This window comes from Olea europaea, unplaced genomic scaffold (assembly GCF_002742605.1).
Source record: "Olea europaea var. sylvestris unplaced genomic scaffold, O_europaea_v1 scaffold3082, whole genome shotgun sequence".
Classification (NCBI taxonomy): Eukaryota; Viridiplantae; Streptophyta; class Magnoliopsida; order Lamiales; family Oleaceae; genus Olea; species Olea europaea.
The window spans coordinates 44,814-55,881 of NW_019249548.1; the positions used below are offsets into that span (position 1 = coordinate 44,814).

At 36.3% G+C, this 11,068-nt stretch overlaps 1 protein-coding gene across 1 annotated transcript in view; it reads right to left on the reverse strand.

The window, feature by feature from the left end:
* LOC111385078 overlaps positions 1-10,819 on the reverse strand; it is an 18,017-nt gene extending 7,198 nt beyond the window's left edge. Inside the window, exons 1-5 of the mRNA XM_023009447.1 lie at positions 10,540-10,819; positions 2,656-2,744; positions 2,336-2,459; positions 607-1,245; positions 36-404 (exon numbers count right to left, since the gene is read on the reverse strand). Of these exons, the coding sequence (XP_022865215.1) occupies positions 36-404; positions 607-1,245; positions 2,336-2,459; positions 2,656-2,744; positions 10,540-10,614 (1,296 nt within the window). The 5' untranslated portion in view covers positions 10,615-10,819. The remainder of the gene's footprint in view (positions 1-35; positions 405-606; positions 1,246-2,335; positions 2,460-2,655; positions 2,745-10,539) is intronic.
* Between the last annotated feature and the right edge of the window lie 249 nt (positions 10,820-11,068).

Genomic DNA, 11,068 nt, shown 5'->3' on the forward strand with positions numbered 1-11,068 from the left:
CCAGCCACTTGATAGTGGAAAAGTGAAGCATGTACCTCATATCTGCAAGCAACTTCATAAAAACGCAAACGATGAAGTATATAAGTTGCAAGTGAAGCAATATCATGCTTCTGATTCTGCAACAACAACCTCAACAACTGATTATAACCATCACTAATACCAGAAGGGATGCTTTCATCTGCACGAGGCCACCATCCTAGGAACCCTTCACAGCCAATTGAATGCCGAGTAGCCTGCTCAATAACTCCAAGCAACAAGATTGTAATAGTAGTAGAATTCCGAGTCATCTGGGTGAAAGCATATCCAAGCTGCTTCATACCACCAAAATTAACAAAGTGAAAGCAGCTCTCCTTAGCAGAGCACAGCAAAAGAGCCATACTCAACAACATTATGGTGTTCTTATTCTGAAAAAAAAAATAAAAAAATAAAATAAATGATAATGATAATAATAAGAAATAAAAAATCAATACTTCCACATTTCAAATATTGTGACATCTGTATGAGAAATAATAAAGATACGAGGGAATTGGTTTCACCTGTGTGTGAGATCTGCTATAAAATGCAAACAGATGCCACAAAAATACAAAAGGGAAAAAATCTTGTTACCCGTGAAAGTTGGGGATATCCAAAATTTCCATAGTTGCCACAAAAATCAAAGTGCTTGTATAAAGTGTCCACCAACTCTTTGGAAGTGGGAACCTCGTATTCAAAACATAAGCTATCTGAACCTTCAGATTGATCTCGAAGGCCTTTAAAAATGTCGGAAAGTTCCTTCCGAGCTTCAGTAAGAACTTGATGAGCCTCGCCGTTACTTTTCAGTATATCTATACCAAATTTCTTCTGATTAATGGTCTCATGAGACAGGTAAGGAGTTGCATAAATCGAGGCCACAGATAACATGGAACTAAGAACTTTATCAGCAACCGCCCCAAGGTCAGGAGACTCCAAAGTCTGAAAAGCTAGATATAAAAATTTCTTTATTTCAAGAGGTATATCCAACGCAATGACTGATTGGGACAATATTTTCAGGGGAAATACAAGTTCCTCAATTGTTGGTTTCATGGGACGAAATGCAGGAGGAAGGTCCTCAAGTTTTCCCTCAATAGCACTGACATTATCTGTCAATGTGCCATCCAGGTCAACTTCTATGTTGAATTGGCCCAAATCTTCAGCTGTGTTCCCGTATATGACCATACTTAAGCTGCGATAGCTGCCCCTTATGACCAGATGGTTTGTCACCACAGACTGCGAAGGGATAACAAAGTGAAGAGTAATTAAAAAATGCAGAATCACAAAATGAGCAAATTTTTACATAAGCAACATGCATGTGTAGGCTAACTAAAAGAGGTCAATGATATACAAAAGAAGGAAATGCCTTACATCCAGGCCCAATAATTTGTTTGGCATTGCCACCGAAAGACTGATCCTTGGATATTTCTAGCTATTAATGATGTACTAGGACTTCTACAGTTCAACTTACTTTGTTTCAGTAATTTGCTTTATAATTCTATGAATATTTTGTGTTAGCTCTATTTCAGTCTTTTTGTCCTTATGGATGCCATATAAGCTTCCAGAGGTATGTGGTAAGTGAGTTTTACTTTGATGTAATGTCTAAAAGGAAAATGTCCTTGTTGGCTAGTCTTTTAAGATGGATGATTGACTAGAATCGCTTTACTTGATCTCTTCAGATACTTACAAGTATTTCCATAACTTCCTAATTTCCTATAATTTGGTCCATGGTTGTTAATTTTATTATTTGATTTCATCTGAAGTCCTTTCTAATCTAGGATTGATCTTAGAAGTAGGTAATCAGGAGTTCGCTATTTCAAGATATATTCCTCATCCTAGTTGGAGTCTTATAGGCATATAAATACTTAAGTCTTTATTCCAATAAACCTGTTCTCATAAGCCCCAACCATCAAAAAATTAAACTTGCTAAGTATGTCCATAGCGACCAGACAGATCTCATTTATGTCTGAAAATCTTTTTATATCATGCTGGAATCAATCCTAATTGTTTGTCTTGCTCTTTGGCTATCAAATTGCACAAAACACTTGGAATGACCTCAATTCTATGAAGTTGTATACTTTTTTGATTTGTTTTATTTCTTTTAATAGAACACCACCAATTTTTTGGAACCTTACGCACAAGTTAAGCAAAATAATTTCCATAGAACCATAATCTGTACGAAGTATAAGGACCCATCAAACCCATATCAATGAAAAGCTCTCACGCTGTGCAGCTATAACCATATCACAGAGGTATCAAAAACGTGAACAACTAAAACAGAATTCTTAAAAATGAAAAATCAGTAACTTTAAACTTTAGAGTATACCTCTAATTCAAGTACATTTGATGATGAATGAGAATACAGACAGGGCTGACATAACCGCCTAAACCTTGCTTCCCCTTCACAGTGAACAAAAACCTCCAATGCAAATGAGGGAGGTGAAGTGGCCCTGTAGATTATTCAAACATTAAATGAGGGAGGCGATGTGTCCCCCCAAAGTAAATTCCAAATCCAGGAGAAAATTAAAGAAACTGTACATAAATCATACGATCCCTTCCTTCAAGACATGATATCAGAGGTATTATAGATCATTAGGTCAGACATAAATTCCACGGAAAATGCAGAGAGATAAATAGCCACCATACCCCATAAGTTTCACTGCAGAACAAGCTGACGAAGCATTTTGCTCGAGAAACTCACAAGCAGTGATGACTACAGGCTCTGTAAATAACACCTGGAGGGCAAACATAGTAGGAAAGGTTACAACAGCTAACAAGATATATCACTAAAAAAGCCGTAATGAGTTCATATAAGTACAAAGCATTTCAAGGGGGGAACAAAAAGCAAAATATCGTTTTGTGAGTATTTACATGTTCGCATGCATAACTTTGGTGCATAAACATGAACAGGTTACAGAACTTCCTGAAAGGGGCTGATTTTCATTATTTAGAGAGTTGGTTTAAGTGTTAAGCAAATAACTGAAGAAGCAATAAAATGTCAAATGAAGAATAAGCCAGATTTAATTGATGGACACAACAGGCTGGGCAGGGAAAACAGATTCAAAAGCAGAAAAGACGAGGAAAAGAACACAATTGGTTAAATGCCCAAAACCTGCGGAAGAAAGCAATTAAGCTTTTGGCCAAACCGCCAGTTCCTGTGACTGTGAGCATAAATGAGGGTGAACAAGAGAATTGGGTTAACCAAGAATGATAGGAAATGGAGATTAGGGCAGCTCAAGAAGTGCTAGGAAGACTTGATTATTAGAGTTTGACTCAAGGCCTCGTTCTAATTGATTCACTTATTTAAATTATTCCTGTTTATGTTTAAATCTCTATTTGTATTATCTCCTAGATAATAAAGATGACGTGGTGATGATTGCAGACAATGTTGACGGGCCAGTTTCAAAGTTTGATGGTGAAACTGGATAACTAATGCTGGAACATTGTTGCCTTTTCATAGGCCCTACCAACTTTAAGGGCTCCAAAACCATTCTAATAGGAAAGCTTAAATAAATAGAAGCAGCCCAAAGCCTACTGCAACTAAGAAATCCTTAATCACAGAGGAAAAATTCAAAATTGAAAACCATAACATGGAAATCTCTAATAGCCAGGAGAAACAATTCCAATCCTAGTTGGTAACCTAAGCGAAACACTTTGCGAACAGTCCAAACAAACAATTCCTAATCTGACTGAGATTTTAAACTAAAAAATTAATTATTTTTTTCTAGCATCATATTAATATAAGCTCCCCCAAACATGCTCTTATATACATGATTGATTCAAAACAAATATTTGTTGATCCATCTATCCACTTCATGTGTACAAAGTTGTAGTAAGGATTTATAATGTATTGATCATTTGTTTTTTGTATTGTGATTCCACAGAATGCCATAGCATAAACTTCTAAAGATGCTGGTTTTAATTGAGTTGTCCAAAAAAGGTGTAATGGATTACTCCTTGAAAAGAAATTGGCATTGGAAAGGGCAATAGTGGGTGTTTTTATGTCGAAAGTGATGGTTTTTGCTACCATTTGAGGTGACCTTGGTAGACGAAAAAATAGAAATATAGAATCCTTTAGGGATATGAGCGAGAAGTTTTTTGTATATGAGATGGAGCTAAGTTCTTAGAATGCTTCAGTAAAGATCAAGGGTATTCCATTCTCTTTAATTATCTGCTGGAAAGATATATCGTATTGTTGATTTTGATATTTCCAACTAATAAAAATATGAAGTGTGTCAACTTATTTCTAGATGGGGCAAGTTCAGCGAGTCCAATATCCCAATCAAGAATACTGACAAAGGTTGAGCTAAAGAAGAAAGTGGTGGAAAAGAGACAAGCAAGGCTCAATGTTACCTGAAGTTATCACTCAGTCCTAAAGGACAAAATGCAATAGAAGTATTCCGTAACAAATTGTCTTAAGGATGCAACATTTTTACCGTATTATGGTAAATATTGTGCATACCTGAGATTTCCTCCCACTATTGAGCAACTTAAAATTTTATCTCAAACCCTAAAAGTCTAACTTTTGCACAACTAAAATAGGACCACCATGATAATTGCTAAATTTACAAAATAAAAAGAAAAATAAATAAATAAATAAATAATCCTGCTCCATGCTGTACCTAAAGTATTTAGTTATTTCAACCAATCTAAACATTTTACCATTTCATTTTTTATAATAAACTCCTGATTGCGTTACAACAACCAAACCTCCCACACTGCCAAAGGAAGCTTTTAAAATAGGTTGATTCCATTGAAATATGTAGTCCTGTGTTTACTTCTCTTACTGCAAAAGACGATTGACAATGCACACCAGGCATTCTAATCATTTATATTTCAAAATTTGCTAAAAATTTGTCCATGACATATTAAACTTTTGTCTAGTAGATGTAAAATGGTCTAACATAAAGAATTACTAAAAATCTAAAGCCAGTCCAATTATCCCCTCCTGAATCCATACCATGTTTTCACAATGCCGTGTACAGACAAAATTGTGTCAGATATATTGAATAACAATAATATAATCAGTTATATGGAATAATAATAATATGATAATACTATGTAGTTCAATTGTTACTACTCTTGAAATTAAACATCTTTGACCTAGAGTAAAATTTATATGAGAAATAATTCATAAAACTTCAGCTGCCAATTTTTTTGTAAGCGCGGTTACAAAACTAACTAGCTTTGGGCATGCTTTGTTGAAGATTGAAGAAAAGGATTATTATAGGCAGCAGCCTACAATAGCTCAGCAGGTCAAGAAGGTTCCAGAAAAGAATGACAAGGATATTCTAGAACCAGGATAGAAGGGATATGCTATCTGTTACTGAAGTTTGTTAAAATGCAGCTGTATATTCCCTTTCTCGTTAGAAACCAATAGATTTTTTCTCTTATATTTGATTCCCTCTGTATTCTATATATACTGGACTTGCACAACATTTTTCCTTATCAAATTGAGAATGAAAGCACCACAGAAATTCTCTCCATTTCTCCCCTGTATCTATTCTCTCTCAATTCAATTATGTTTTTTACACTTACAGTAAAACAAAACTCAAATCTTATATGGTATCAGAGCCATGATGGAAGAATCCATCAATACCAGTCAAAACACTCCCCCAAATCCACCACCAAAAGCCAATCCCAATCGGTCAGGAGCTGTTGCTCATGATCCAACACAGCCCACTAGTCCTTATTATATTGGAGGCAGTAATTCTATGGCTATGGAGAGCAAAGGGAATTTTAGCAAGCAATTTACTGGGCAACAAAGGAGGGATAGGTATTATTGTGCCTTCTGTAAAATTTCAGGACACTCTGGAGAGATGTTTCAAAACAAACCCAAACAAGCCCATATGTACTCATTGCCAAATGCCGGGCCATGTAGCTGAAAAATGCTACAAACTGCATGGATACCCAGCAGGCAGGATACAAGGGAGATCGGAAGAACAGACCTGTCATAAATCAAGCAAATGCAGCAGTAGGTTCTAAGCAGGATGTTGTGAAGGACAAGCCTCAAGTGTCACTGAATCAGGAGCAGTACACTCAGCTTCTGGCTCTCTTGAAGCCAACCTCCAGTAACCAAGCCTTCATTCCCTCGGCCAATCACGTTCATACCATCGTTACACTTTCTTCCTCAAATGTAAATAGTCACAAAGTTTCTGGTATATCACTATGTCACTCTGCTTTTAATTCCAAATCCAGTAACATTTCAAAAATTCCTTGGATTCTAGACACTGGAGCAATAGATCATATGATTTGCTCCAAGTTCTTTTTTCATTCCATCCAATCTACTGTTTCTTCTTCTGTAGCATTACCAAATGGCGAGATAGTTCCTGTTACCTATGAAGGAACAGCCAAAGTCACCAAGACTCTTATACTGTGTGACGCTCTTTGTGTTCCCAATTTCTCCTTTAATCTGATTTCAGCAAAGAAAATGACTTAAGAACTAAATTGTTGCCTTGTTTTCTTCTTTGATTGCTGCTATATTCAGGACCTTTTGACTTGGACAACAACTGACATGGGGGAAGTGAAGCAAGGACTCTATCATATGCTGCAGAGAGAAGTCTCTCCTTCAGCTCTATCTAATGCTTTATCCAAATACAACCTCAAAACCAGTCTTTCAGCCTCTGTCAGCAATAATAGTGAGTCTTTTGACCTCTGGCATTATAGATTAGGCCATTCTTCTTACTCTAAATTTGACATAGATACCAATGTCAGCATATTAAAACCCTCTGATAGTCATCCCTGTCACATTTGTCTTTAGCTAAACAACACAAGCTGCCATTCCCTACTAGTCAACATCAATCCAATAAATGTTTTGAACTGATACATTGTGATATATGGGGTTCGTGTAATGAAATTAGTCATGATGGTTGCAAATATTTTTTGACTATTGTGGATGATTTCAGTAGGTGTACTTGGACTTATATGCTGAAATAAAATCAGAAGCCAACACCAATTTATGAAACTTTTGTGCTATGATAGAAACTCAATTTGAAACAAAAGTAAAAACCATTCGGACTGACAATGGAGAAGAGTTTGATATGAAAGATTTTTATCTAAAACATGGGATTTTGCACCAAAGAACGTGTGTGGAGACACCTCAACAAAATGCTACTATTAAAAGGAAGCATCAACATATTTTAAATGTCGCAAGAGCACTAAAATTTCAAAGTAACATTCCATTGAAGTATTGGAACCATTGCATTCTCACGGCTGTATATCTCATCAATAGAACTCCATCTCCATTGTTAAATCATAAAAGTTCTTTTGAGAATTTGTTCAAAAAGAAACTCAGTCATGCACATTTAAAAGTTTTTGGGTGCTTGGCATTTGCTACCACTTTAGTCAATGGAAGACATAAATTTGATCCTAGGGCTAGAAAATCTGTATTTATTGGTTATCCTTTTGGTGTCAAAGGATATAGAATTTTGGACCTTGATACCGGAATGATTTTCACTTCTCGAAATGTTGTGTTTTATGAAACTGTCTTTCCATTCAAAATGGACAAAATCAGCCATCATGGTACTAATATCAACAACATTAATCCACTACCAAGTCCAGATCAATTGAGCTTTACTCAAAATTCTGTCATTTTCATTCCCAATTTACCTGTTCATGATTATTCTAGAGACATTGTCGACCCCAATACCACTTCAGAAGCTGAGCCAATCCCTACTGCATTACCAGATTCCCAAAACAACGAACTAATGAATTCTCAAAATAACTCCATACCAGAAACAGAAATTCAAAACAACATTCATACACACTTACCCCGAAGATCAACCAGAATAAGGAGAGCCCCTACTCGTTTGCAAGATTTCATATGTCAGCAGTCAACTTCAGTTCTTCCATCTCAGAACTTGGACAAGCAAAAAGTCCAGAATTTATCAGGTAATCCTTTTCCTCTTGAGTGCTAGCATATCTTATGATAAGTTGTCTACAACACACAAGGCTTTTGTGACCTCCAAGACCTCACACACCAAACCTAAAACTTACTTAGAAGCCAGTACATCACCCGAGTGGGTAATGCCATGAAAGCTGAAATTACTGCTCTCGAACTCAATGATACTTGGGTTATTGTGGATTTACCTCCTGACAAAGAACCAATTGGCTGTAAATGGGTTTACAAAATCAAATTTCTGGCTGATGGTAGTATAGAAAGATACAAGGCCAGGCTTGTTGCTAAGAGGTACACAGCAGGAAGGGTTGGATTATCATGAAACATTTTCTCTCGTGACAAAAATGGTTACTGTAAGAACCTTGTTGGCCATTGCAACAGTAAAAGGGTAGTTTTTACAAGAGTTTGATGTCAATAATGCCTTCTTGCATGGGAATTTAGAGGAGGAGGTGTACATGGAGTTGCCCCCGAGGTATCCTAATAAAAGTGGGAGAAAGGTATGCAAATTGAACAAAAGTTTGTATGGTCTCAAACAGGCCTCACCGCCAATGGTACTCGAAGCTATCAAATTTCATTATTCACCAAGGATATATTCAGTCCAGGGCAGACTACAACTTATTCACAAAGGTCACGGATGATTCTTTCACAGCTATTATAGTATATGTGGACGATATAATAACTGGAAATGACATGAATACAATTGATCAATTGAATAGGTCCCTTGATGCTCAATTCAAAATCAAAGACCTTGGTAAGCTGAAGTATTTTCTGGGTATTGAAGTGGCCAGGGCAGCAAAGGGGATTTATCTATGCCAACGCAAATATGCTTTGGATATTTTAAGAGACTCGGGTACTATTAGCTCTACTTCTGCAAAGATCCCTTTAGATCAAAATGTGAAAATGTCCAAAGAAGAAGGAGAGTTACTTCCTAAGCTTGCTGTTTACAGAAGGTTGATCGGTAGATTATCGTACCTTACCATAACCAGACCCGATTTAGCTTATTCAGTCCAAATGCTAAGTCAGTTCATGGAGAATCCAAGAGTGCCACATCTGCAGGTAGCTCACAAAGTACTACGGTACATCAAAAGGTCACCAGGGCAAGGTTTGTTCTATTCGGCAGACTCTAAGATCCAACTAAAAGGCTTTAGTGATTCAGATTGGGGGGCTTGTCCAGACACTAGGAAGTCTGTGACAGGCTACTGCGTGTTTCTTGGGAAATCATTGGTGTCTTGGAAGTCAAAGAAACAAAGTTTGGTCTCTAGATCCTGTGCAGAGGCAGAATATCGGGCAATGGCGGATGTCAATTGTGAATTGACTTGGCTGAAGTATTTACTCAGAGATTTACAGATTGCTCATCCACAGGCTGCATCTTTGTACTGTGACAACAAATCAGCTATACATATTGCCACCAATCCCGCGTTCCATGAGAGGACAAAGCATATAGAGATAGATTGTCATTTAATTAGAGACAAGATTCAAGAAGGTTGCATTTCAACAGAACATATGACAAGCAAACTGCAGGTGGCAGACATTCTCACAAAGAGCTTAGGCTCACAAAGCTTTTATTCATGTTTGTCCAAGATGGGAGTAGAAGACATATACTCTCCATCTTGAGGGGGGCTGTTGAAGATTGAAGAAAAGGATTATTACAGGCAGCAGCCTACAATAGCTCAGCAGGTCAAGAAGGTTCCAGAAAAGAATGACAAGGATATTCTAGAACCAGGATAGAAGGGATATACTATCTGTTACAGAAGTTTGTTAAAATGCAGCTGTATATTCCCTTTCTAGCTAGAAACTGTTAGATTTTTTTTCTCTTATATTTGATTCCCTTTGTATTCTATATATACTGGACTTGTACAGCATTTTTCCTTATCTAATTGAGAATGAAAGCACCACAGAAATTCTCTCCATTTCTCCCCTGTATCTATTCTCTCTCAATTCAATTCTGTTTTTTACACTTACAGTAAAACAAAACTCAAATCTTATATGCTTGGCTAAGATTTTAAATAATGAAATGTTATTTTTAGGTAACTTCGTGTTTGCAAACATGTTTGGATAAGTTACTTTTTCCTAAAGTAAAAAAAGTCGATTGTTTCAAAAATAACTTCCACCCTCAAAATAACTTTCCCTGTTTTCAATGAACCTTGTTACATGTACAACTATGATGCATACTTTAATTTAAACTTTACTACATGGCATTATCCTGTTGAACAGTTTAAATTTCAAACAGTTTTTCCATCCAATTCACAACTGACAACAATGTAAGTGTCAACCAAATTGTCAAAATTCAGTGTACAAATAAAAAAGTTCTTTTCGAACTTGATCAATACCAAATGTTAATCATTTTAGAAATACTCATTTACATGAAACTTATAAATAAGAATTTGTTCTTTTGTAGTAGTGGCTACATTTTTTTGGGTAGTATCACTCTTGATGGTGCCCAAAAAAAGCTCAAAACACGATTGAGTAATTCCCAGAAAATGCATAAACGGTCCAACATTTCAACTCTCAGGAAAAGGCCAGAAAGAAAAAACTTAGAAATTTAGCCGCGTCAATTCAAAAATTCAAATTAATCTTCAATTCTAAAAGACAAAAAAAATCATGCTAACATGAATTAAAAATTAAGTAAATACCTCGTCGACGTATTCCATGAGGTTCGGGTGAACAAATGTCTGAGCAAAGAGCACGCAGGGTTCGGGTCGACCCATTTCGTGGTGTGAGCCGAACTTAATCGAATTGAATCACTGTAAATTTCTAGGGTTTCAGTTGGTTTCTCAGGGAGCATAGAAGAGAGAAAGATGGTTCACTTGGAAGGAAAACCCAGGCAGAATTTGGTCGATTGCGGTGATTAATGACGAAAATGCCCTTTATTATGTCCTTGATTTTCAGAACACAAAATATTGATACATCGAGCTGAAGAAGTTTGCAATAGGGTTGCACTTGAAATTGCGAGAATCACAAATCAAATCATGCCGTTGGTTTGAATCCACGTGACTCATAATTTTTTCCCTCGAAACGAATTAAATCATTTTGAAATTATTTAGTTTAAATTTCAATTTTTAAAAATCACACAAAATCGAATCAAACCATTTCAAATAGTTCAATTTTTATCTTTGAAACTTGCTGCTGTTAACCCAATAATTGATTACAACCTAGATTCTC